Source organism: Osmia bicornis, chromosome 1, assembly GCF_907164935.1.
Source record: "Osmia bicornis bicornis chromosome 1, iOsmBic2.1, whole genome shotgun sequence".
In the NCBI taxonomy this organism is placed as follows: domain Eukaryota; kingdom Metazoa; phylum Arthropoda; class Insecta; order Hymenoptera; family Megachilidae; genus Osmia; species Osmia bicornis.
The window spans coordinates 5,885,204-5,913,178 of NC_060216.1; the positions used below are offsets into that span (position 1 = coordinate 5,885,204).

General features: G+C 41.5%; 3 protein-coding genes across 9 annotated transcripts in view; 2 read left to right on the forward strand and 1 right to left on the reverse strand.

The window, feature by feature from the left end:
- Positions 1-249: 249 nt before the first annotated feature.
- On the forward strand, positions 250-3,214 carry LOC114881859 (glutamic acid-rich protein-like). The gene is made up of 3 exons (XM_046287705.1): positions 250-255; positions 446-2,344; positions 2,672-3,214. The coding sequence occupies exons 1-3, from the start codon at positions 250-252 to the stop codon at positions 2,888-2,890; spliced, it is 2,124 nt and encodes a 707-aa protein (XP_046143661.1). The 3' UTR covers positions 2,891-3,214.
- A 112-nt stretch (positions 3,215-3,326) lies between these two features.
- Positions 3,327-27,975, reverse strand: part of LOC114882328 (CREB-regulated transcription coactivator 1) — a 29,791-nt gene continuing 5,142 nt past the window's right edge. For 4 of the 7 annotated variants that reach the window (XM_029199218.2, XM_029199234.2, XM_046288315.1 and 1 more), the window contains 12 exons: positions 15,028-15,283; positions 14,188-14,293; positions 13,601-13,724; positions 11,914-11,961; positions 11,130-11,285; positions 10,476-10,595; positions 10,235-10,393; positions 10,006-10,011; positions 8,829-8,891; positions 8,117-8,191; positions 7,860-8,025; positions 3,327-7,718 (listed from right to left, as the gene is read on the reverse strand). In XM_029199218.2, the coding sequence (XP_029055051.1) occupies positions 7,501-7,718; positions 7,860-8,025; positions 8,117-8,191; positions 8,829-8,891; positions 10,006-10,011; positions 10,235-10,393; positions 10,476-10,595; positions 11,130-11,285; positions 11,914-11,961; positions 13,601-13,724; positions 14,188-14,293; positions 15,028-15,283 (1,497 nt within the window). In that variant the 3' untranslated portion in view covers positions 3,327-7,500. The remainder of the gene's footprint in view (positions 7,719-7,859; positions 8,026-8,116; positions 8,192-8,828; positions 8,892-10,005; positions 10,012-10,234; positions 10,394-10,475; positions 10,596-11,129; positions 11,286-11,913; positions 11,962-13,600; positions 13,725-14,187; positions 14,294-15,027; positions 15,284-27,975) is intronic. The other 3 variants (XM_029199219.2, XM_029199227.2, XM_029199229.2) reach the window with 3 other exon arrangements.
- On the forward strand, positions 24,931-27,567 carry LOC114882358 (general odorant-binding protein 69a-like). Its single transcript, XM_029199251.2, has 6 exons — positions 24,931-25,102; positions 25,730-25,811; positions 25,942-26,030; positions 26,094-26,196; positions 26,290-26,354; positions 26,499-27,567. The coding sequence occupies exons 1-6, from the start codon at positions 25,034-25,036 to the stop codon at positions 26,514-26,516; spliced, it is 426 nt and encodes a 141-aa protein (XP_029055084.2). The 5' UTR covers positions 24,931-25,033; the 3' UTR covers positions 26,517-27,567.

The following is a 27,975-nucleotide window of genomic DNA, read 5'->3' on the forward strand; positions in this document are numbered from 1 at the left end:
AAGCAGAATTGAATCTCTCTGTACATATACTACGTTATCGTGTGTAGTTGAACGTGAGATAATAAAATGGATTATTTTGTACACACCTCGCAATTTAATTTTCCAATGTACCTAATATTGAAATTACTATGACACCGAGTGGATCGTAACAAAAGCGTAGTCTCGATCGATCTTGATTTATAGCTGCTCTATTCATGCAGCTCCAACGTCACCCGATACATAATTTATTCCTACAAACATAATCCAAATATGAAAGTAGTTCACCTATTCATTGGCAAATAATCTGTGTTAAAATGTCTCCTCTATAACACGATGATCGAACGATTCCGTTTAAACTGTGCGCACATTCTCGTCCTGTCGATGTTACTTCATTCAATATCATCCTATTGTTATCCAGAATTTGTCAAAGACCCTATCAGGTACGAAATAATACTCTTCATTTCAGTATCACTTTACAGTCCCAAAATCTGTAGTCCCAAAGTCACCAAATTTTCATATCATCCTTTCAACCAGTAACTCAGAAATTAGCAACTACGTTGCTGAAGAGCAGCACAACAAGGTAGACCCATTGTTCGAGCAAATTTTCCGAGGACCCATCGAAAAGAGAAACGACGCAACCGATACCAAACAGAGCCTTGAGAAAGATGCCCAACCCTATCAGGATGCCGACAAACACGTCCGAGTGAAACGAGAGAATTCTGTGAAGAAGAATAACCAAAAGACCTTGAACGAAGAGAAACGATCGTTGAAATCCAACAAGGCATCGTCAAGATCGATGCGATCTTCCAGAGACCTTCCAAAGCTTCCAGACAAAAGATCCACCGACTACGACGCTTCTGCTGATCAGGATGCATCTGAATACGCTGAAGAAGCTGAAGAGGAACCTGCAGCAAGTTCGAAGAGCAAAGAAACTGGGTACAAAAGTCGTCAGTTCCACGTTGGCGAGGATTCAGACAGATTCATCGATCAAGAAGAACGATCCAGTTTGTACGACGATTTTGAACCGAAGGATATAGCGAAGAGAGGCATCTCTGGAGCAGAAGACTACGAAGAAATCGACGAAGAGTCTCTCGAACCCGAAGAAGACGCAGCGATTGATGAACAAGAATCTTTGGACGACGAAGGTGATAAAAAGAAGGTCCATGGTGACACCAGAGTGAAGAGGGAGCATGATGGCACCAAGGAAGGAGAAGTTCCTCAGGTTCCAGCGAAATCTGAGGACGTTGCGAGTGCAAGTGATTCTTCCAGTGATGCAACCAATCCAGACGCCTCCCGGAAGAGAGACGTCGTTCCTGAAGGATCAGACAAAGCGTTGGACAGTCAGTCGAGCAAAGCGGATTCGAATGGACAGGAACATTCAAAGAGAAACGCTGCTGAGAAACAGGAGGAGTCCAAAGTGAATCCTGATCGAGAAGCTGCTGTCTCTAAGCAGTCGTCAGCAATTACCGATCAGACTGAGATCAAGAACGATGAAAATTCGAAAACTTTGAACCAGGAGACCCCGGAGGCTGCTGCAGAGAAGAAGACAGAGGAGGATGTCAATTTGTCAGCTGACAAAGCGACCAACCGTTTGGCTAGCGAGTCTTCAGGGCTCAAAGGGTCTGTCAAAGTGGAAGAGTCAAAGGTTGCTGATGTATCGAGCCCAGAAGCAACGAAGGTTGACAGTGCTGCAGAGACGTCCGCGTCTAAGGACGTTGCTAAGCTAGATTCCTCGAAGAATACCGAAGGGATACCTCAAGATCTCGATGGTGATTATGAGAAAAGAGTTGAAGAGCAGATTCAGAGAAAAATTGACTCGATAAAAGAGGAGATTAAGAGGGAGATTGCAGAGAAACAGCGTATCAGGGAGATCGAGGAGAATAATGCGAAGTTTGATGAATTGCACGAGCTCGAAGACGATGACGAAGAGCAAAGTGCTGAGTCGGAACCATCTGAAAAACGGGAAAATCTAGCCAAGAGGTCCACGAAGAATTCTGGGAAGTCTAGAGCGCGTGAGATTGCTGATAAACGATCGACAAGGCGAAAGAAGAGACAGAACGATGGTCAGGATAAGATCCAAAATGTAGAATCGGATTCGAGCAAAAAAACTGTTCGGGAGACGGCTAAGAAACGACCCTCCCGATCACAACTCACTCCCATTTTAAGAGAAACAGCCGTACAGAAACGGGATAATCCTAGAGAGGTGATCTTGGTGAGGAGCGAGCGAAATACGGGAAAGAAAAGGAGAAGAAGGAGATCTAAGAGTTCTATGATGCTCCCTGAACAGCGTAACGTTAAAATAGAGGATAATTTGCCGGCAGACGTTATGTTGGATTCTAATTTACGAGATGCTGACGATGCAAAGGTAAAACGTTTGCGAGTAGAAGTGATGAATCGACATAAAAAATCAAGTTGAAAAGTAGCGCTTTTTTTGTAACAACGCTATCTAGTGTTGACTATGAGAACTAAAGAACGATGTCATTTTTGCGCACCCTATCGGCGAAACCAGAAAGCTCATTTTTAGCATCAAACAGTAGATGGCGCCACGTGTTTCTCTAAACAAAAATAAAAATAGCGCCCTTTTCAAAACATAGAAATTTCTTTTTTATATTGATTCATTGCTTTTTCTGTTGTGCTACTAGATTGGAAATACCCTGTAGTAAGGTAAATTTACCCAATTTTACCCCCGAAGGTGAACAAAGATGAGAAGGCAATAGCAGAACAGGATTCTTTATCGGAGAAGAAATCCGGTTCGGTTGCTTCGTTGACAGGAAGCGGAGAGGAACTCGGTCCGTTGGCAACAGAATATGGAGAGGCGTTTGGTGGCTCGCGTGGAGAACCTGGCGTGGCTCTGGCACGATTTAAAAGGATCAAACGAGTCCTTCGACCTCAGTCATCAAAGACTCATTAACATGAAAGAATGATTTTTACTACCACAGCAAGCAATCTCGATAAGCAATAGATACAGTTTGTCAAAGTCTCCGTATTCTTTGTTAAATCGTACCTTTAGCACTGTATAATTTCGACAGGGAAGATAAGAATATAGATAATAATAATAACATAGATACACCATTATCTTTTACAAAAGATGTAGTATTATTAAAATTAAATATCTTACTCTTAAGACCTCTTTGAGTAGTCGTAGTTCCACCGGAAGTAGACCCAACTGACGCCTTCTTGTAATACCTAACTTAAAGTAAGTAAAGAAATGAGATAAATCACTTGAAGAAATAGAATGAAGGATGAATACGTTTGAATTACCTGAATTTTCTGTATATCCAAACGAAGAGAGTCGCTAAAGAAAGAGAAAGAAAGGTGTGAACCTATAAGGCAAATAGAAAGACGCATTCGTAGACGTTTAAGATTTAATAACAAAGATACGATTAAACACGAAGAAGACACATAAGATCGTTAAACCCTCTTATTTTTTTGTGCGCTTACATTACGGGTGGAGACTGTTTTTTTTTTCTTTTTTTTTTTAAATTCTCGGCAATCGAGACCCGCCGTCTCCTACTGTTTCATCATCATCCATCTCTCCTCAATCACCGTTCTACTTTACAACAATATGAAACAATTATTTACACATCGACGGGCAGAAGGACCACGGTGTCGTGTGAAAAATGTCGAAGGTGAGGTTCTTTTGCTTTTTTCGTTTCTTTTATCTTCTAGTGCATGCGTTGTGTCGCGTCTAGGATGCGCAATGCCTTTTGCCTTTTCTTTTAAATCATTCTATCGTATAAAATTTGTCGTGTAGATCATTGTTGTCGGTATCCCTGATAAGATTAATTACAACGCTCGTTCATGCGAGTATAAACGCGACACGACGAACGCACACGTATCAACGAAGCTCCTTCGTCGCGTCTCTGATCGCAGACAGTGACTTAACGGGCGAATTGCTCGTGGTAATTGATCGTTAATTGGATAGACTAAGGATGAACATCAGTCTGACAAAAAGGCTGGTCGACGAGACTAGGCAGCGATCGTTTTCAGGAAAAAAAAAAACATCGCCACCACTTCTCGCTTTCGCTAAGAACGTTTATCTTTTTCGTCAAAACGTTCGTTGTCGTTTGTTGATTAATTACGCAATCTACTGCGACGGAACGTTCCAGTTAAACAATTGACTTTTCTCTTATTCTCAAGATCCTGGAACGATCATTTCGTCATTTCTTCGCCTCGAAAGTCACCAAGGTGTCTTGTTGAATGATGATTTATACGAGTAAGAAGAAGAAAAAAAAAAAAAAAACGAAAATAAACGCAATAAGCGAGACGAGGCGAAAAAGCCACGATTAAATGATAAATCGAATCGAATCGAATTTTGAAACGGTGTGCGGTGGATTTACGACGGACACTCTGCTTGGTACTTAGTGCATGTCGATAGAGACTTTGTTTTTATTTTAAAAAATCGATGTCTGAGAAATGGTGTTCACAATAATATGGTACAACAACGTAACGGCATTACAGACTTAATATATATATATATATATATTTATATATATATAATATATAATATATATACATATACGTACACGTATATATGTATATATATGCGTAATATTTATAATAATATAAGGTAATTTCTTTACCACAATAACATGGCTATATACAAATATTACAATGTTTCCTTTCTTTTCGTTACATTTTCCCTAAAACTCGTTCCATACGAGACGTACTGCTTCTTCCTATATCCTTCCCCTTTCTGTTTTCATTTTCATAAATTTTCTTGTCTAATTTCATCCTTTAATCGCGCGCTGATTTCTTATCGAATACAACAACGAATCGACACGTTAATCCTTTATGAGACGCTCTGTTGACGCAGAAAGAGCATATGTGTATGTATGTGTATGAGAGAGAGAAAGGGAGAGACATAATAGAGAAAGAAGCGAGAGAGCAGGAGTGCAATTCTGGTTTTTAGTATTAATGATTCTAAACGACACGAGTTGTGTCATTGGGTCCATTTTTTTTTTAACTATTTACCTTTGAGCGAGATAAGAAGGAAATACAGAGAATGTCGAGGAAATAGTGGGGATAATAAATTGCCGCACAGACTGGCAAATACTGTGTTTGATAAAACGTTTAATTAACGTTCGCGATTATTCATTGATCCCTTCCAGAAAGGAAATTTTCATTGCAAATTAAATACACAGCTAGCTATCTCGTATACTCTAGAAATTTGTAACAGAATAAAATTCAACTTACCAAGCTCGAATTGATCGCTTGATTTAAGTACCACCATGATTTACAGAAATCATAGCTTTGCGAGTAGATGTATCCGAATCGTTCTAAAAGTTTTGAGAATTACAATTAATCGATAGAATCGAAACTTTTAACAGATCACCCCATGTGAGATTCTCAGAACTTTCAGCGTGAACCACAGACAATTGTTCATTTATATTGCACGTTTTACGAATTGATAGAATGGACTTACAATCTAGAGCAACGAATAACTACACGTTTTGGCACCGTCTCGCGAGGAGAGCAAACGAATCGGAGGGAAGTTCCATCTTAACGCGTCAACTCTCTTGCTGAGTACTTTCCACCAATTACAAGATGATCTACGTGATTTGTCGCAAAAAATAACGTTTCGAGACCACGTCGATTTAGCGCGTTGCTAATTAATTGTTGAAAATCGACTGGACGTTGTGCTCAGGCACAATAGGGCAGTACACTCGGTATATTATACATAACAGACTCGTCAGAACCGTCAACAACAAACACAGCAAGGTATAAACTTTGTTCATGTTCTCAACAAACGTTTAGGCAACTCTAGGAAATTTCAATTCAATAGAACTCTATTAGAAACTTTTAGACGGGCACAGCGAGCAACCCTTCGATGGCTGTGAACCCCGTATGGACCCACATCCGAGGTCCACGATAAACCTGGCCTTTGTCTTTTCAATTCATAACAATATAAGGTTACTCAAAGCTGAGTAACTCGACAAGCTTTGAACAGTAATTATTTCTATGCAATAAAATTTCTGGGATCAATGCATTCGAATAAAAATCTACGGGTATAAAAGGTATCTGTAATTATTCTTCTTAGCACCTTCAAATGTACTGTAACCTGATGTCTTTTTTATTTGGATAATGCATGTTAACCCTCGGATGGCGGGCTCTTGTTTCCCAATATATCTAATATATTGTTTCTCTTTGGATCACGATTGACCCGGATCCGCCATTCAATGGTCAAACGACGACTGAGTCGTCTTTCAAATGCAAAGAGTTAAAGAACCATATGGTTTCTCTCTTGGAACCTGTATAAGCGTCATTTCCTTTTTGTCTCTTGATTTTATACATTTTAGTAGAATTTAATTCTAACGTGCACGCGCCTAATTATTAGTTATTCAACGTGTATACAAAGTATAGGGTTACATTACTTTCAAAAAACAATTGACGACCGCGTACACTTATCTTCGCGGTTTACTCATCTTATCCTCTTATTATATGTATACATATATATATATATATATATATTTTTTTAACGTTCTATCGTGTGAAACGACGCTGCGAACTGAACACACATTGCGTTCGCTCGAATCGAGCTGAATTTTTTTGTTAATCAAAGGAATGGAACGCGTAAAATACGTGATTTATAGGCAAGAGTAATGAGATTGAATTTGCTAAGTTCCATTGCTATGAAAAATTCATTTTAAATTTGAAGTGACAGTCAGCAGTGACCACTGAGAAATAAAAATCAATTTCTAGTGTAAAAAAATCAATCTCATTACCTGTTTAACAAAACACGTAGAAGAGAAGCGTCGAATGATTTCTTCGAGCCAAAGGTGCACAACGAGCAAGGGTAAGAATAACACAAGATAGAAACCTGAACACATCTTTTTTCGGAAAAATACCACCGAAAAAAAAAGAGAAAAGAAAGGTGTCTCCCTTCACTCTCTCCCTTGTATGTGTCTTTACTGGAATCTCACGCTCTAGTTTCTCCCCCGGTTCGATGAATAAGGAGCATAACCGACCCACGTATATGTGTATGTGTGTGTGTGTATATCTGTTTTTTATCTTTTTCCCTCTTTTTCTACACGTATAATTTCATCTAAATAGTAGTAGATTGTTACCTCACTAGGAATCGTATATGACAAAAGCATGTATAAATCAGTAGACATTTTGTTTTGTGCTTCTTAGAGATCATACATGATACAATGTACAAAGTAGTATAAAATAAAAAAAGGGTTAATAAAGATTTGTATTTACTTAATCTTCAATTAACGATTTATCACGAACGGGACCGACTCGGCCCCGTTGGTCCATCCGTCGCGTTTCCAACGAGGATCGTTTCGAAAATATAATATCATCCCTAAAATGTTTAAGATGGAACGACTGATAAAAGGTGTTCGCGAAGGAAACGATATCTTTTTGAAAACGTGTCAGCGACCGCCGGAACGGGACTCTCCTTTCGTCCCATTTGTCAAAGTGTCCCAAGAATAAATCGCGACACCAGGACAGATAAGAAATTTGTATTCCTACGTAATATAGTCAGCGCGTAATCGAAAATGAGTAAAATGTCTCGCCTTAAAGTCGATCTAGCCTAAAATGGGCTTCTGCGCTGGGATCAGATATGACCATCGTCGGGTCGGTGAGCATTTGTAGACCATCCATGTCGATGGGATCGAGGCCCTGCCTCAAAGCGTCGTCCGATGGGAAGAGATCGGGGTCGAAGTCACCCATCATCGCTGTGCCCAGATCCTTTACGAATTCCGGGTTCGTCAGATCATCCGGGCCGGAAAAGTCTGCGAATTCGCAAAGAAAAAAAGAAAAAAAGAATCTTGCAAATTAGGTTTGTTATTCGAAATCCGCAAACAAGTCTCCGTCTCTACGTACTAGAATCTCAAAGCTGGGGGAGAGGATGTCATTAAAATATATAAACATACCAGTGAGGATGATCGTTGGTGTGTTGGGCGTCTGTGGTGTGAGCTGTTGAGTGGTGGTAGTGGTAGTTGCAGTCGTCGTCGTAGGCTGATACGGCATTTGAGGACTCGTGCTGAAATACCCAGCATCCCCGCTGCCCAATTCACCCCCGACATTTATCGTGTCGTTCTGTAACAAAATTCCAGTAAATTAACCATCGCTTCCAACAAGAATTTCTCCCATCTTCGAAGACATCTCCGTAGCAAGCTGGACTACCTACTTGCGTGTAATTTGTGGTATGGTTCGGCGAGCCTATGTACGTTTCAATCATGTTGGTTGACCCAGGCGTGTCCATCTGAAGCGAGAAAAAAAAAGAAACATGAAGGAGATGCATACGAGTGATTCTCATTATCAGGGGAGGATTATAGTCGATGTGTGTGTGTGTGTGTGCGCTCTTCCGGTAAACGAATCGGGATCGGGAGAGCAGTGGGCAGCAAGCAACAAGGAGAGGCGTTCTTCCGCTTTTAATTGTATATCGCGCACACTGTTCCTTTCCTGTTCGAGGGAGACCATGCTAGGGCGAAGCGAAAGAAAAAAGGGTCGAAGAAGACGATGAAGGAAGAGCGCAGGGAGAGAAAGTAAAGCGACAGAAACAAAGACGAATTGGATCGAGAAAGGTAAGCGGTTTCGTTAGACGACCTAATCGAGTGATTATTTCGACTGTTTTCTTCCGCCTTCGGTTGTTATTCCGTTAATAATTTTATATGTACCCACGTAAGATTTGTGGAAAATAGGGAGCAGAGGCACTGAATACCCCGAAAGGGTACCGTCAGTACCCCGTCAATCTCTACTTCCATGGATCTATTCATAGAAAAACAGGACCTATTCGGTATAAAAAATAAGAAAAATGCGAGAAAGGCATAAGCTCGAGTCGTCGAAGGGTGGATAGAGAAGAATGAATTTGATATAGTTTGCTAAGGGCGTTATTTCACCTCTATCTGCGTGCTCCAGGTGCAACCAAGTTCCATGAGCTGCTGCGCGAATTTCGGCCAATCCTGACGGATGCGGGCAACAGATAAACATCAAGGCTTAACATTTCAATGTATCGCAGAAGAGAGAGAGAGAGAGAGAGAGAAACAGAAAGAAAATTAGGATTTCAAGTAGTAGGCGGATTTTAAGAAACAGTTCTAATCGATCCAGTGCTATAGTCGATTGAAAGAAGCGTGTGTGTTATTTGAAAGATGCAACGCGACTGTTGTTGAGTCTATCGATCAGCGGGCAACGCAATGAAAAATTACTTCAACAGCCAACCAGCTAGCTGAAACGCCATTCCCCGTTGGGAAAGAGAATTACAGAAGCATGCAGAAACCATTAACGTAAATTCAAACCGGTTAAATATTGTTTCGCGTTAACGAAATTAACCCTTTGATATAAGTTACAAACTTCTGCTACCGGTTCGTATTAATTCCGTACAACGAAATTACCATCGAAGCAATTTACAAAATAATTTCGCAGCCAATTCGAACGCGACAAAGGAAGTTTCAAAGCGGCACGCGGTCGTTTGAAAATAAATTGGCTTCGATGGCTATAGTTCGAAGCAAGCAATGTAAGCACAGCTGGGAGCTGTTTTTAAAACAAAGATCATCGGTCGGTTATCGGTAAATGGTTAACAAGCGGACAATGCGAGCTCGGCTCACCGACAGCTCATGGATTATTAACTCGCATAATTATTTCCAACCTTTTTAAACGACACCGCGCCAAAAAAAAACGAGAGTTCGGCATGCCGAAAGCGATAGTGACGGCATATGATTCCTGCCAGCTCGTACGCGTGGAATAATTCATACGTTTCGTGGTTCGTTTTAGCCTACGAAGGTCAGTCACCGTGAAAGAAAATGCAAAAGTAATCCATGAGCCGTGACCGAAAGAAAATACGCCGGCTCTTCGTTCTTAGACGACTTTCAGAAAGTAGAAAGTCCAAAATAACGTAATCTTCGTAAAGAAACAGAAACTTAGCAACGCGATTAAGAAGGCGTCGCTTGTCATGCACATCGAAAATCAAATCTTATTCGCACCATTGTCTGGAGGGACGATTAATATACGTACCGAATAGCATCCACATATAAACATTTTACGGAAAAAATAAATGAGGAGGATCGCTCGCTTACTTACCACTCCCTTTTGTGTGCACAAACAAATAATTATTACCCAATTAAAACCCGATAATTCGTTAAGTTCGAACGATTCGGCATGCTTATGATTAGGGCTGTAAAATCGAATAATTGGAATATTCGCATCTCGGTTGTCTCGTTGATCGAAGAAACAAAGTTGGACACGGTTGCCGAAGTAGAAGAGAAAGAGTACTCGCGATCGCGGTACCGGAAACGGATATTCTACTAACCATCGTGAAATGCGCGAAGTCCTGTTGAAGCGCCGCTTGCTCCTGGTTCAGGAAGTAATTATTCTGATCGATGTTCTCCGATATCATATTCGGTGGACCTGGATGCCCAGTGGGACTAGGAGGCGCCGACGGATTGTTGCTGTAACTTAAGGGACTGCCCTGCAACGAACAGACAAATCGATCCTCCGTTTATTCACGTATTTCGTACACCATTTCCGAAGCACCCTGTACAAATCGTTACCTGAACCGTTAGACCAGGAGACGACTGTGGTGACGGCCTGTTAACCTGCTGCGAGGACCTGTACGACCCTAACGAGTTGAGCTGTTGTTGCTGCGGTTGCGTTTGCGGTTGCGACGTCTTCTGTAGAGAAACGCGATACAGAGGAAATCTTTCTTAATGAAAAGAATACGAGTTACGATTCTTTCTCTGATCACTCGATACTCTTTTCAAAGGAATCGAAAGTGTAATTTCTCTTTTTCTTCTCTTGGTGTAATTTCAATCGCTTATAACTTAGGCTTCCCTAAGGCCGCGTTCAGACTATGCAATAAAGTTGTACAAATTTCCGTGCAACTGAGGCTCCGAATTTCTGTGTTTCTCGCCGTGTCTGTACCACGTATGCCGTCCGAAAAAGAAAATGGTTTTCTCTTGTATATACATAGAAATACCATTCGGATGTACCATTCTTGGTACAGGCAAGGCCAGAAACACAGAAATTCGGACCGTCAGTTGCACGGAAAGTTGTACAATTATATTGCATAGTCTGAACGCGGCCTTAAGTAAAAAGAAACGCGATAGAAGGAGAAAAGAGAACTAACACTCCTGCCCCTACATTTGCTCTTAACAAAAAGTAAGCTACGTTGCAACAAAGTGTACATATCAGATAGATATACTAACTGGACTCTGCGGTGGCACAGGACTGTGCGGTTGTTGATAAATGTAGTGGCCAGCCGGACTGTGGGTCGTCGCCGTCGGTGGTGCGGGCACCGGTTGCTGCGAATAACTTTGAAGATCCTGTTGCGAAGTACTTGTGCTGTTTTCCAGCGCCACACCCTGTTTCATAGCCATCGCTATTAACGATCGGTCGGTGGTCTGTCCACGCTTTTATTCTTTTTATTTCAACCTTTTCTTTTTTTTATTCTCGTTCGCGTAACTAGTCTGAATAGTTTTATCAGCACGTTGATTTCAAGCGATCGAGAGACCGTCAAAGGCGAATCGTTTCATTTTCTTTCTTTCCCGGGCTCGTTCAAGAATCTAATGTTCTTCTATTTTAAACTGATGTAAATTAGAAATTATCGGGTAATTAAGGTCCGTCTAAAGTTTCTTTTCCCAGGAACCTACGCGAATGCTAATGAGACTCGCAAAGACATCCAATTCAGTTCGACTGGCAAAGTTCTCCGAGCATGGACGATGCGAAACTTTTCAAGAAAATGAAAACTGGAAGCTGGACGACAAACATTTTCCCATTTTACCCGGTGTAAAATTTCCATTAGACGTTTCGCCCTCGACTGAATTATATCGTCGAACAAATTCATAAACTGTAAATCAATTCGTAAACTATATCCTTTCGTTTTGCAAGCTCTGACACAACGAAACGCTACTGGGAATGATTGAAAAAAGAAGGCCAAAAAAAAAAAGACTATTATCGATAGCGAACAAAAAATCATAATCAGCTACTAACCTTACACGTGTGAAGGAACCTAGAGTTAACAGGCACTGATAAATGGTTCTGCAAAATAACAAACACAAAACAAACACTACAACAAAGGCAAAATAAAAATAAAAACGAAATTAAAAGTGCCGCTAAAGCGTGTGGGATGGACGTGGGTGTGTTGAAAAGAATGAAGGAAATTATTGACTGGTAGCGACGCGAATATAATTCTCACTCTTTCGTTACGCTGAATCAAAATTAAAAGAATTAAAAAATTGTATAATTTTGTTTGTTAATAAATATTCAAGAAAAACCTATCGAACCTTTGCACTCGTACATCCGTTATACTTCGAAATAAATCTTTTTTATCATCAGCTTTAGCATTCGTAAAGCGGTCTCGAACGGATTCAACGAAGGATTAAAACGTTCGTAATTCAGAGTAAGGTGCATTCGTTCTAAAAAGAGCTGCAGAAATCTCGCAAGAGAAGCTGTTTGCAAGTGGAAAACTCTTTACGCTTTTTTTGTTAGATCGGGTTAACGTGTTTTACCAGTTAAGATGTTGAATAAAATCAATATTCAACCGCGCCATGACTAATCCAGACAGTGATTAACAAACCGTGGCCGACATTGCACCATCGAAGAACAGTAATGTCGGTCTATCGAAATTACACGCGATAATTATCGTTCAAAGCGAAACGTTTTAACGGTTTAGTTTCATAATCGTTTGCTAGCGATCGGCTTGCAATGGAAAATTGCAAAGAAAAAAAAAATGCGATCACCGTTCTTTCCTTTTACAACCGCGTTAATATGATTCTTTTCTATTTCGAAAAAATTGTTTATATTATAGTGGGTTATGGAAGCGCAGAAAAGCATAGAATATCTTCTCTTCTCATGCATTTAACTATGACTAGCCTAAAATTTATGGAAACGAGGCAATCTATTCGTTGTCGAAGAGGATAAGGTTCGTTCACTGGAAAATTATATTTATTTATAGCGTCTTGTTCCGAGTGAATAGAATTACAGAACGACGAAGGAATGCCTCGATTCCATAACACCTGGAATCTAAACTAATTCGAAGTAGCCGAGTAGACTGTGTCTCCGATATCAATGACTGAATTTTTCTCCTCCATTCCGTATTCTATTGATTCGAATCTTGAATGCTTTCGCGAAATAACTCGCGAGAAGTTGCGCGAAACGTAGGATTTTTGAAAAGAACAATAGGAGAAGCATCGAAGAGATTCTAGGAATTGAAATGTCTACAGGACACATCTGATCGGTTACTTCCTTAATACCGACAACGTTTTCTAAGAACGCACGAACCCCAATATACTGGTTACAGGATCGCAAAGGATATTTACTTGGGCAGTTGTCGGATTTTGATCCTGCGGAAAGGATAGCCCACCAGCTTGCGGCAAGCTGGTTGGCGACAGGTTTGTGGGACTGCTCGTTTGACGACTCTGGAATCCACCAGCAAGTAAAATCGTATCAAATAAGATGGAATAAATTAGAGCTACCACTATTACGCTCCTAACAACAAGTTATCCCTTTCTTCTTTCTTGTAACTGTATAAAAGAATACATGTACAATGCGTATCTTTTTCTAACTGGGATAACTAACAATTTCTTTTTTATTTCGTGTCTCCTCGAAATAAACCACATTAGAAACATTAGAAACCCGGAAAGGAAAGGAAGAAATGTTCGAATTATGTTGGACTTACGTTGCTGAACGGCGTACTGCTCGAGTGGTCCTCCTGATCCGACGGGAAGTGGACTAAATCGGGCAACGATCGCGTGTTTCCTATGGAAATTTGTTGTCCTGCTGGTTGAGAGGTCGGGTCTATGCTGCAAGACAAACACGTGCCCTAATCAGAGAAAATCGACGCGAATTACGATGGCTGTATTTTAACGCCCCGTTGACCGATTATCCGATGCAAAAACTCGCAATTCTCTGTATTATTTTAATAATTGTACAAGTTGATGAATACACTAGTGACCAGTCAACGATGCGTCAAAATAGGGTGGAAGGAAAAAAGGAAGGTAAGTAAAACGAAGCATCGATCGCGTTACAATCGAAGACGAAAAAGAAAAGAAATTATATAAACTCCATGCACGAACGCATTAGTATGTGCGATAGAATGCGTCGCGAATACAATGAAACTGCGGTACAATAGCCACGATGCATAAATAATGCATAGAACGAGGCGCACGACAATAAACAGTGTTAATACTATCGAGAGTAGGACATTTTCATCCGACCGAAAATTTCAGCTCCGGGATGGGGGCAGAATGTTTCGCGGATCCTTACTTGTTTCCAGGCACTCTAGGTATTTCGCACGACGATCTTGGCCGCTCGATGAATCCATAATGAAGGTTTCTGTTGTCGCTTCCAGATCCGCCCATCGTGTGTTGGTCTGAGAAATAAACACAACGATGATGTATCAGAATGTTTCGGAGCCGTTTCGCGATGAAAAGTGGACGCGTTGTTCAGTTAATTATCGAGGTATACCCGTTTCGATCGTAAAGGGTTAATTTTACGTTGCCCTTTGCATAGCGGTACACTGTGTGAAACAGCGTGGAACGACGATAGATGTATCCAAGGCGAGGCATCTGATTTCCTGACGGGAACGTAACACCATGTAATGCTACTTGCTAACGTTACTACGGAGTATAGCGTTACAAGTTTGGATCCTCTTACCGTTCCCTAGCAAATTAGTACTTAAGTTTTCTTATTACCGGAACTTCGATACACGGCAATTTCCGAAACTTAGACTCGCTAATTCTCGGGATAAGAAATCGTTTATTATACGATGGTTGCCCTCTCGCGGAGTAGATTCTTCTCAGACAAGACGGATCCCAGAAACGACGCGCGGACGGACTTAATGATCGGGAGATTACGTCCCAGATTAGCCACGCTCCGCGTGAACCGTCCAATTTTATTTACATCGTCTGTTAATACGCCTACGGTAGGATGGAAGGAGAACGGAAGATGAATTTTAGATCGTATAACATTTAGATTTGTCATCCGACTTCGCGCGTCCACTTTCACTGTGACAACAAACGTGTCAAGAACATCCAGTATACGAAACAAGAATAAATAACTTTTAAAAAAAAGGAAAAAAAATCTGGAAAAGGTGAATCCGTGTACCTCGTCGATGAGGGATGGGGGTGGTTGTTTGGCAGGCTTCGTTGGCGCTTTGATGAAGAGCCGAATCGGAATTGGTTCTCCTCCAGGTATCCGGCGGTGGTGGTGAAAGGTAAGGGACACCACTGTACGGTGATGTGTCGTGTCTCTTCTCCATCGGACGCGACCTCATCGGACCAACCCCCATGCTTCTACCCCTCTCGTTGTTGCGGTACGCCATGGAATTGTGCTGCATCTCCTCCAGGTTGCTCAGGGCCGTCTGTAAATGGAAATCGTAACACCTGCATAACTATTGCGTTCTTTTCTTTTTTTCTTCGTCTTTTACACATGTTCCGTGAGCGCTTTCAACTTTGGCCCCGAGCCGGGGGATTCGGCTGACCCTAATTTAGAATTTAGATCACGTCGCGTTCGTGGGTATCCCGGAAACTCGGCGTCATCACCTTGAAAACCTTGCGCGAACGAATAACCGCGAGTCATCGGCCGGCTAACGTGTGTTTGTTGTTCACCGTTCCCATCTATTTCCACGGTGAAACTTATCTTTAAAAAAATTATTTTACATGGGCGCTTTCGTTTGGATACGACTCGAAATAAGATTAATTGAGGAAAAATCATCGAGACATCGATGATGCTCGGTGTTCGTCCACGTATCGTCGTTACGAACGACAGTGAGTAGCGGCTGGCAAATTATTAATTATAACGCGCCTCGTGGCGGACGAGCGGCTATAGCAGCGCAAAGTTCAAGGAAAACCGCATTCTCCCGTACGGCGAAGAAGGCACAATCCTATTTGTAAATTGTATACGCAGCGACTCGATCAGTTTACACTTGATTCTGAAACTTCGCAAATGTATTTTTATCGAAAAATCATTTTTTTTTTTTTTCTTCTTCCGAATCGTTCAGCCGGCTCGATGTGTCGGAAACCTGGCCGGGATGTGTACCTCTCCAATTTTAGCATCGCAAGAATTGTATGGCATAACGATATATTTTTAGTCGGTACACGGCATTGCGAGTAAACGTGTACACGGCCTTAACTGTCTCCTCTTCCATGTTCAGACGCCACGCCGTAAACACATGAACAGGACGAGAGACACGGTTCTTCGACGACACGTGCTCGACTATGCCAGGTATACGTCTACCAGTCCATTCATCTGACCCCAATACCAATTAACGTCTGTTTAGTATGTACAGGATCTGCCATAGTATACGAGTATAATTATTCATTTTCGATCGTGTTTTTGTTTGCCAACAGTACAGGGTCACCCATTTTTGGGCTACTCTTGCCCAACCGATGCACCTTATCGTTCACCTCCTGACCCGTCAAAAATTTCCACATGTTCCTCTACTGCTACCACTTGTAAACCAAAGACTTAAAATTTACCCTTATTAAATGAAACTCTAGCGAATTCAAGCCCAGCAATTTCGATATAATTCATTGAAGTTTTCCTTCAAATACTTGGTACACGATTCGCCAGTCGATGTCTCGTTTAGAAAAACAGTGTTTACATAATAGTTAACAAGGTCGTGCATGAGATATCAGGCGTTGCTTATAAACAGTTAAATGAAGAGGTCAGTTTGTTAAAAGAATTAGTGGAAGACAGAAACGGCTGTAACTCGGAAACAAGGTCAGATAAGACAAATGTTTATATGAACTTTTTCTTATTATTTATGAGCGCTAAATCCATCACTGAACTTATGTCCACGTGTTATGGTAGAGCCTGTATACAGAGATTCGCACGATAGGTTCATGGCTCTACTGGGTTTAGATATTAGGATAATTCTTCGTGCAATTTCTCGTAAAAATTAATTGGAAACAAAGAAGATATTTGCGTAATAAATAACTGGAGGCGACCGACAGCAGGCTATCTCTTCTCTTTGGAAATAACAATGTCTTCGGTAAGGTGGACGGTAAGGTGTCGCGGTGTTTCGATGCTGATTTCGGGATCACGAACAAACGGAACGGCGGGATAACCGTTGCGAAAAGCGAATTTCCAACGAGAGAGAATGACGGGATGCAAGTCTAAAAATAACAATTTCATCGGTTGCACGGATACGAAGAACAAACTTGCTCGTAATTCGTCGGTCGAAAGTAACGTTTCCCGAGTTGGCACGCTTGCGGCCAGGCCGCACTGGCACACTTTGCGGGATTTCCTGTGGGAGAACGCGCGGAGATAATGGAAGAAATTCCTAACCGTCCTCTCCCTGTTCGCCATCTGTCGCTTCAGCTTCGTTCACACGGTTATTGCCTAATATCTGATGAATTCAACGGTAAACAACGAATAATGTCTCTCCCACGGTTCGCATTCTCGACAAACTCGTTCTGCATTATACTTTTGCCATTCGTTCGCTAAGGACACTAGGAATTCGCTGGGCTACCGATTTTCCCCAGGTACCTAGTCACCGAAGGTGATGGCATTCTCTGAAAATCAAGTCAGGGTCCGAGTGTTGCTCTACTCTCGGGTTCATGTAAAATGCAAAGCCGAGGAATCGCGCGAGTAAGATCACGTGCTGCGATAATCCGTAAATTGTTTAGCGGCGACGATTGGACAACGTCCAACGGGGATAATTTACGACGCCTTACTCACAAGATCGTTACAACCGGTGATATGTTACGCTAACTGGGATACACGTTTCTCGAAAGAAAAATAAGAAAAAAAATAAACTTGCAAAATAACCTTGTCGCGTGATTAGGGTCTGTCTTAGTCTTACCGGCTCTGCTACTGGAGGTGGGAGTCTACATTCTGTATGCTAGTACGCAAATATCAGCGTGTAACTGTACATGTAACTTAATTATCGATAATACGAGGATGCATTTAGGTTTCAATTAGGAAAAGGGAGAGAATGTGCATAGGCGTGTACATAGAAGCTTGTTCTCCTATTATGTTACGACGCCTACCACCACAGACAAAATTACGAGGTAAATTATCAAGGGACACGGTGAATGCATTCGAACCATTCCACAGTGTCGCTGCGCGTACCTGAAATGCGACTGGAAGATATTCTGAATCCTCCAAGGGTCTACGAGAGATATCAAAAGGAAATGTTAAATTAAGAAACGGAACGATCGTGTTCGGAGATTTAGGTTCTTATTCTTGGCATTTCCAAGAGGTTACCACTCTCTGTACCGGTCTACATCGCTATTTGCATACTGTAATATGCAAAATTTATCGATAACCGGCTGGTGACGATGTAAGAACAGCCTCGATGCCACCTTTTTTTTTTTACATCGACGTTTCTCGTGTTTTTCGAAACGCGACGTTCTCTGTGGTTGCCAATAGAAATGGTGAAAATAAAATTGAAAAAAAAGAAACTGTCTTTTACCGATTATCATACTGTAGCGGTTTGATTCTAAAATGTACAGGACATTTCAAAAAAGATACACAACGTGGAAATTACAAATTTTGCGTGAAACGAAAATAAATTATTCGCGTTGTTATTGGCAACAGAAATCGAGAACAAACGACTGAAGATAAGCATAGGATAATTACATTTCCCGTCAAGGTGGTTGTTTGTCGTCGATAATTGCTATGAGAATAATCGAGTCTAATGAATGAAAAAAGAAGTTTTCCTTCGTTATAACTTTATTCTACATATTGCCATAAATTCAGTGAATCCAGTCACGACGTCTGATTCATTTATACTTGGTCTAGAATCTTCTTAAATAATCCTGACAGAGAGAAGTGGCTCGAGTAGCCGCTGGGTGGATAAAATCGCCTGCGCTTCCGGTGGGCAAAGAGAAAAAAATATTCTAGACTCGTAGAGTAAGAAACGGTACGCACTTTCTGAGCTCAAATTGCTTCTACGTGTTTAGATTCTAGAAATGCTTCTTTCTTGCGATCCATTAACACAGTCAGTGTCGCGGAAAAATGATCACAGCTCTTAATTATACAAAATTGCGACTCGTTATACGTACTTTTGCCGTTTCAATTCTCGAAAACTAACTTTTCTCATTTAATTAAAACAGCGTTGGCGATAAATGTTGTAGGCGACCGGTAGCCCACGCAGAACTAAAAGCGTTAATTAGAAAAGTCGAATCGTTGTCGCGTCACGCGCAATTTCATTGTTCGCGGCGATTACACGGAATCAAAAGAAAAATGTCTTTCTTGATCGTTTGCCGTATCGAGGAAGAAATACCGATATTCCTTCTCTAATTGAAAAAGATATCGAGTCATGAAACGGTCGAATGCAACCCTGCACGGACAGACATTGTTAATTAACGGCGGTGCTAATTGAAGGTGAGTCGTCGTGATGCGTACGGATTCGTTGATGCGTTTCGTCCACGAACCTGACATTGAGAAGTTTCTCAATGAGGTGGTCGTTGCCTCCTCTTTCTCTTGCATTTTAATGCATCTGAAATATTCCTATAAGATTTGATAAAAATTGCGACATGAATACATTATCAACGAGAACGCCGAAAACGATGGGTCGGCTATTTTTATTATGAAAATTACTACGTTAACGCGGTTCCTCAATTAATTTTCGAATTTCAGCTTTCAGCACGGCACCCCTTCCGCTCTTCTTAGGAAAGCTTTCGTCTTAGTTCACGCTTCCTATAATTGTGGCGGTACTTTCTGCGCTCGCCACCAGATGGACGCCCCATGATTCTTTTCTCGCAAGTACTCGCATACCAAATCATCCAATCAGTGATTTTACTGCATAATAAGCAAATTTTTCATGCTTAATACTGTGTCTGAATTTTCTTCAAGATAGAAAACGTGCGCTGCAACTGATGCTTTCAGCCATATTTATGGGGTCAGGCGACGAAATAAAAGTCGCCAGAACACATGTACGACACTCATTTCATATGAGATACAGCGTCTGGAAGATGTGATATACAAAAAGTGAAGAAGAGAGCTGGCAGTTTAGCAATGTTCACTAATAATGATATTAGATATTCAGCAGACCCAAGCAGCGGTGTCCTTCGATTTTTACAGATGATATTCAAGGACAGCGTGGCCGATCGAACCCCGATGACACTTTTCACTTTGTAATTTTATCCTCTTCTGACCCCTTATGCACATCGACCGCTCGATGAGTCGGCAACGGTGCAGTGGAATGAGAAATTATAGGATGAGCCGCGCAGGCCAACGGCGTGCGACTTTCTCGGAGGAAAAACAACGACCTTCGACATTATTGGCCAACGTTACTTAACGTCCACTGAGAAAATGTCTGCACGTACAATCATTTCACCGGAGATGATATTTTCCTTCTTTGAACCGAGTGGTCCCAGTCGAAAACGAAACACGGAAATATTTATGAAATTTTTAAACCAGCAAAGTAGAAACAGTCAGCACTCGATAATACAATTTACTCAAGCAATTAAGGATACATTTTTTCGTTGAGTATTTTTCCACTTTTCACGCCGAGTTGCTAATTTCTTTATTCAGTTGGTGTATGAGAATTTTTGACAAAAAGGTACAAGTTTGTAAGAAGTAGGCAGGTGAACGTATCCTTGACGTTCTGTACGTGGAACGAAAAGCCGTGGGCCGAGTATGAATGGCCAGAAACGCGGAAGACGTTGGAGAGGTCAGGAACCGATCGACGACGAGCGTGAAACTCCCTCCTCGTCATTCCTTCAACCCTTCTATCCCTCTTTCTCCTTCGTATTCGCTTCTAGTCCTTTCAGAACGACTTTGCTCCACCCACGCAACGGCGTCGGGACACCCACCGGCGTCTACTGTCTCCCCGACTCCGGTGACCCACTTACCAGAGGACACCCCTTGCCATTCAAGGCTGCACGATACAACAACAAGATTACACTCGCTTTTATTCGACGAAATCCTTCTCAACCCTTGATCCTTTCGTTTCGAAGAATGTACATGTGCACCATGTGTGTTTACATTTCATCGTACCGGTTAGGGAGTTAATATTTATAGCATGAAATTGTGATGGAACCTCATAAATGTATTTTCTTCGATGGTAAAGATTTTTCAAGGGACATTGAGAAAGTACATCAAAGGAGCAAAGAGATAGACATCTTGGAATATCAAAGACGATTTATGGAGAGCAGGGAATACCGGATATTACGATATAATCATCCAAGGAAATGGAGGACAAATGAAACGCAAATATTCTCTGAATTTTCATCGTTTCAATGTTCCTTCGAACAAACGGAGTGATCAAGTTCAAGGAGGCATAGAAGGACCGAAAAACTTCGCGCCAGCGGAAATCGGACTCGACAGCGTGTGAATTATGCATTAGGAAAATCCAATTATGTTGGTATATCGAGATGCGAACGCCGTACCTTTTCGACAATCCCGAGGGATCGAGAGGCGATGGAAACAAGCGTCGATATTGTAGGAATATGAGCGCAAAATTGAAAACCGATATGTAGCGAGAAATGTTCTAATTCGAAATACTGTCATTTTCCTTGAATCGAGAGTTGGATAAAAACGGGTGAACTCGACGTAGTTTTTTCTCTTTAACGAGAATCGAATCGAATCGAATCGAACCAGAGGGAAGTGCCGATAATGAATCGAACACTCGCTGAATTGCAGGTCTCGAAATATTTCCACGCACTTGCGTAGCGTCGCGACGACCGAAACCTTCGTCCACGGCCACCTGTAGAATAAATAACGAGCAGTCGATTTCGTTCCCCTCGACGAATTACCAGACTCTGTACGTCGCTTCTCGAGAACAAGAATAAGAACGATATAAACGACGGAAAGTGACATGTGGGCAGCCGGATGCCGGATCGCCAGGGATTATGTAAAACGGCTCGGTTGAACGTGATAATTTCGTCTGCGATGAAACTGACGGATCGTCGTGAAACACGATGTCGTAAAAAGATATTTGTAATACTGTCAAATATTTCCATCAACTTCTCTGCCAGAGAACTGAATCATTATCGTTAGATTTTGAATTTTTAGAAATTGTAAAGCCGGAAGGTCGTTAAAATAATATGTTAAGACGTGTCATCACTGAGCTTTGAACCGAAATTTAATACTTTTGCGATTTCTTATAATTACGAGTATGGAAGCCATACACTTGCGAGACACTCGGTGTCATTTTTCACTTGACCACGTGTGGTGTTTTGAAAAGCTATTAAAATTGGGACACCAAGCGACGAAGAGTTTTGAAAGCCACACTAAATGCGACATTGGTGCCTTGAGGCAGTGCTACTGTAAAGGAACCTGTTCCTAGGTGACCACCTAAGCATCGTCTGGAGGTGTAGATTAAGAAGTAACAAGGAAACCGGTACAGCAAAAAATCTCACGATTAGATGGCTTCTCAGCGGAGCTAGTCGAAACTGGGCGCAGTTGCAGTAGCCATCGACGTGCTGCTAACGAAACAGGCAAACGAGTACCTGCAGAACGCGATCAATACTCCGTGCACGAGTGCACACTGGTCGGAGAGCACGTGTTCCCGTTTGTTTTCTTCCTTACCCCTGCAATCTCGCGGTCGACCAGCAACTTCTGTCTCCTCGTCCTTTCAACCCTTCGCAGCCACCGAGTTTCGATTTCATGAACGGTCGGATTCGATTTCATGAATCGAAACGACCGTTGTTTAAAAAATAGAAATCATTGCTATTCGAAATCGAACATTCGAGACGAATAATTTGAGAGGATGCGGTCGATAATCGGTACGGTAAGGCTGGAACGATGTTGGTATTTCGAACTGTTTAATCGGTAGGCATAAATTAACGCGGTACATTAGCTGTTTAGCATGAAACTGTTCGTTCAGCTAGTCGACCGGATAATAGACACGAAGCATTGTTCGCACGAGCAACCTAATCGCAATTATACACCGCGGTTAAACTAACCGAAATGTCATGTACGTGCAATCGAATCATGGAAACTTTCGATCGATCTTTTCGCTTTTCGCTGAACAATCCTTCCCTACGGGCTCCTTTTATTCTCCGCTAATATACCATCAATTATCAGCAGAAATCTTGATCTGCATCTTAAAATTCATAATGGACAGCAGTTCGTCCCCCAAGAAGAGGCAACTTACAGGTCATCCCGATAGAGTGATTCTGTCGTGGCAGAGACAGAGATAGAGATAGAGATAGAGAAGGAGGATAAGTACACGAAGAGGAGGGATGAGAGGGGAGGAAAAAAAGAGAAGAGTATCCGGTATCTGGAGCAACGGTATCAATGTTCGACAGCACTCGTTGCAGGTCCAAGAGGTTAAAGCCGAGTTTGCACGGCAACATAAACTCGGCGGCGCGCGGGCTGCAGGTGGGCCACTGCACGTGCGCGGCTAGCAGCAGAAATCCGGCGAAATTCGATCGATTCTGGCGAAAGGAGGAAGGAAGGTTCGACGAACACCACGCACAGATTCAAAGGGTGGTGGTGGGAGGAGGGTGGGTTGGATGAAAGGAGGGATGTTAATCGAGGCAGAGGTAGGGACGGGGGGTTGGAGACGTTTGCACCGACCTAGAATCGAACTGAACCGTACTAAGAAACCGAGCACTCTCTTGACCCCGATATCCCCCGGGGTACGTTTCTTTGCCCGATCGAAACACCCGACCTTGGCTTCGAGACCGATGCGCCCGGGCTCGCGTTTCCTATCCACCCCCTCCCTCCACCCTCTCTATCTTTTACCTAATCTCTCCTTTTTTTATCTCTACATTATTAACCTTTCGGTTACGTTGTGCTAACTATGTGCCATGTACGGATTTATAGGTATGTATTACGATACACCAGGGTATCCCCTTTCGAACTGTCGCAAAGTTATTTAACCAAAGCAATCGCTAGACAGATTAACGTGTAGTTTGAATGCGCCGTCGATGTCGGGGTCACAGAGGTTAATTAACTCGTAATTCGTAAAGCCAATCGATTCGTGGGATGTTGCGTGAAATCGTATCGCCTCCGTCAGCAACTGGAGCATGTACGAAGAGTCTCTTTGGCAGATATACATGTATATCGATTTCTATTCGGACGTTACACCGGTCACTTCCGCGCAGATTGAAATTTAATTGGACAACGATAAAAACGTAGATTCAATAGGAAATTACAGAAACTGCTGGCAAGATTTCCGATCGGCCGAAACACGAGTACGATTCCCGACGAAACTCTCTGTGCAGACAAAGTGGACGAACCGTGAAATTGATAAAAGGACGCTGGTGACGAGAGAAGATCGCCGTTCGAGCACCGGGATCGGAAACGGTACATAATTAAATCTGTTCAGCAACCGTGATCGAATCTCGGAGGGCAACGAGGGATTCTTCCTTTTAGACATTTCAGTGTTTTTCTCGGAAACGCGTAATGCGATTACATAAGTCGTGCACGAATCCGTCGTAACCAGACGCGATCATTTTCAACTACTAACCGATGATTTCAGAAAAAAAGAAAAGTGACCAGCTTGGGTATAACAACGAGTAATTAGAGGATTATAACGTAATGGACTAGTAATTCCAGCAGTCAAATGGCAACGTACACACATAGACAAATCTGCTTTTTCATGTTGCCATGTCTGTTCCACCAAAGCCATTCGGCTTTTTAACCCTTTTTTTGAATTTCTGAACTTAATTCCTGTTATTCCTCTTTGATTGCTTTCAATTTACGCAATAACAAGATCTCCAACCTATTATTATTAGCGATACTGCTCTCGAGAGAGAAAGAGAGTTTGTTAATATTCTAACGTATTTTATCGAATCAATAACTTCTAATTTTATATAACATTTTCTAGGGTACGTGAACCAAAATGGTGGTTCTTCTCAATGAAATCTTGAAACGGAAGAAAACAGTACGCAGGATGCGCTCAGGGTCAGGATCGCCTACTTGTACACGTAATCTAAAGCCCACTTCCGTTACACGGTTGAAAATTAACCGTGGCAAGTCAACTAGGACTTCAATCAACGAGCAAAGAATGTACAGGAGGTAACCCTCTCTTACATACGCCCACATCCCGTGCATCCCCACAATCGAACCAAAGCGAAGCGTTATAAAAAGCCGACATCACGGCTAAGACAATGCATTATATCGTGTACGACGAATCGTGATCAAAACAACAATTATCTGTTGTTTTTTTTTAGTGAACAAAAATCTAGGTGAAACGAAAGGACGGAGGATGGGTGCCAAGGAAGGGTTGCTGTTATTTGCACTGTTGTACGTGCAGACGGTTATCGTGCGCGCAGCGGTAAGCTTTCAAATCGCTTGCAGTTTCCGGTGGCCAAGAAAGGAATGGTGAACGATCTTTTGCAAAATTTCGTACGTTCGGATCACGGATCTGCTAGATTTGCTTTTGAAACCGGGAACGCTACGCAAGGGTCTGGTCGAAAAACGATTCACGATAAAATACTGCAAGTCTTAGGGTGTAGAGTCGAAGCCGAGCGTATCGATTCGTTGACCACGGATATATTCGAGATATCAACGAGTCAATAAGCGTGGAAATAACGAGACGAATCGCTGTGTGTGACCGGCTAATCGATACATCGGGACAAGCGGATTCGAGATTAGAGGGAAAGCCTAATTGGAGCGTGCAAACTTTCTCTCCACGTAATTTCACCCTACGTACCATTTACATTTTACCTTTTATTCTTTCACATGAATGTTTTTACTGGTTACGAAAACGTATCGCATGGGGATTTAATTACATAAGCGGTACAGAAAAGAGTTATTATTCCCAAATGTAGGAATAGAATATCGATTTGTTACGGACCATATAGCCGGTTTATCTTAGAAACTTACAACGCCTATTATGCTGTTTTCAATGAGAAACGTTCCATGTGTTTAATTAATTTTCATCAGAGTTTCTTTTTTGTAGCCGGACTGGCTACCACCGGAGTTATTAGAAATGGTGCAAGATGACAAGGCACGGTGCATGAGTGAACATGGTACCAAACAAGGTTAGTACTTATGAAAGGAATGGTAATTAAAAAACAAGTTAATCACATTCTGGTATCACTGATAAAAATTTCCCCTAAATATAATATTATTCGAAACGTACGTAAAATAATTCGTTATTTCGGAATTTAGAGCAGGTCGAGGAGGTGGACAAAGGAATCTTCAAAAATGAGCCGTCAATCACCTGCTACATGTATTGCATGCTGGAAGCGTTCAGTTTGGTAAGTTTTTGAAAGGATCGCCTCCATTGAAGTTTATACATGTAAAAATGACTCTGTTATCAGGTGGACGACGAGGCAGATTTAGAGAAGGACATGATGATAGGTTTATTGCCAGAAAGTATTCAGGAAAGGGCAGATACTGTTGTGAGCAAATGCGTACCGACAAGTACGTACATCTATTAAAAAAAAAAAAAAAAAATGTATAAGGGAACATTGCAAAAATGCATTCTAATGAAATTCTCACGATGCTTTTTTACAGCTGGCGCTGATAATTGCGAAAAGATATTTAACCTAGCTACCTGTGTCTATACCGGTGCACCAGACGTAAGTTGCATTTAATATTCCACAGTAATTGAATATTTCAATGATCAAACGTGTACTTTATGCATATATTCAAAGAGCAAAGTTACCTAAATCCCTCAAGAGAGATTTCCAAGTATAAATCTTTATTACTTTCCATACTTTCAGGTATGGTTCATGGTCTAACAGCTTAAAAAAGAAGATTACTTCACAAAGGGATAGAACTATATTAAAATAAAACTAATTTTGTAAAAACCATGACGAAGAATATATAACTAACGCAAAACTGATTTAGAAGGGAAGAAAAAATGCATCGTTGAAACATTGAAAATTAAAAAAAAGATACTTAGCAGAAGAAGTTAAGCAAGAAGCGAAGTTAAATCAGCAAATAAAACGAGTGTATAATTATTGTTGTTAGAGAAAGAAATATATACGGAGCAAGTGAACGAATGTATAAAAGAAGACAAGAAAATGAAAGAATAAAATCGACTGAATGAGAGAGAGAAAATAAAATCGAGGAAAGAATTCGATCGAACACGATGAATTTATTTAAAAATATAAAAGAGAAACAATAATACACGCACACATGTATGTGTACATAAAGATGTGTTGCGTAACCGTTCAACAGCGTAGAATTCGCGAATAACTGATATGTACCGTGTAATTTGCATGACGATTTAATTCGCGAACATCTTCGAACGCGACGTGATTGTATGTTTTCTCGCAACGCCTCCTATATGCTACGGAAAATGATACGCAGAATACGTCGGACAGCCATTAAAAACTGCTATCCTCTTTCGAGATAATTTTATAATGACATCATCCGATACGGTCACCATTATTATGCAATATGTATATGTGTATCGTTCGGAAGCGATCGCGGTTCAACTTCGCCTTTGCAAATCTGCTATCTTTGCGAATCTTCGTGATTGAAATGTTTACCGAGTGACAAGGAGAATTTTATTTCAATCAAACAGTTAACGAACAAAAAAATAGGTTCCTTCGGTGAGATAAATTTAAGCTCGAAATTGGTACGGGACAATAGCTATTTTTATGTATACTTTTATGTCATAAAATCTTGTCAGATCCAACACATTATCATTTCTTTTCTTATCAGCGATTAAGTCAACGATTAAGTACAATTTTCTCGCACTAATTACCACTAACAAAATGTATCATGCGTTATCGTGCAGAAACATTACAATAAAATGAAAAATAAAAAGTAGAGTACATTGAACCTGTCGAAGGAAAGAGTCTCGACCGAGCGATGGTTCGTGTCATCGATTCGTCCCACCCAACATCGTCGCGGTGTCGTTGGTCCGGTGCACGTGGTGTCGCGTAACCAAAGCATATTCCTCGTGTTCATCGATCAAGGGTATCGTTTCCCCATCAATTTTACGATATTTCACGTCGTTTAACTATCAATCGATCAAGAGTGGTTACCGGTAGCTATTTTTCATTCCGTCAGCTAACGATGCGAACCGAACGACATAATGAAAGATAATACCGTATCTCTCGCGGGAGATGGTAGTTCGATTCGATTCGAACGAATCTGGTATCGAATTAAACGGAGTGAACGCGTAACGCGTTCCCCCGGCTACGGAGAAAAATCTTGAAACATCTATTTTTACACGGTGACTGGAAA

Bases quoted from the DNA above. Each gene is read 5' to 3' on its own strand.
- LOC114881859 (XM_046287705.1), top strand. The intron at 2,345-2,671 runs GTAAAACGTTTG...TTACCCCCGAAG, and splicing joins GAGATGCTGACGATGCAAAG to GTGAACAAAGATGAGAAGGC.
- LOC114882358 (XM_029199251.2), top strand. From the start codon at position 25,034: ATGGGTGCCAAGGAAGGGTTGCTGTTATTTGCACTGTTGTACGTGCAG. The intron at 25,103-25,729 runs GTAAGCTTTCAA...TCTTTTTTGTAG, and splicing joins CGGTTATCGTGCGCGCAGCG to CCGGACTGGCTACCACCGGA. The intron at 26,197-26,289 runs GTACGTACATCT...GCTTTTTTACAG, and splicing joins GAGCAAATGCGTACCGACAA to CTGGCGCTGATAATTGCGAA.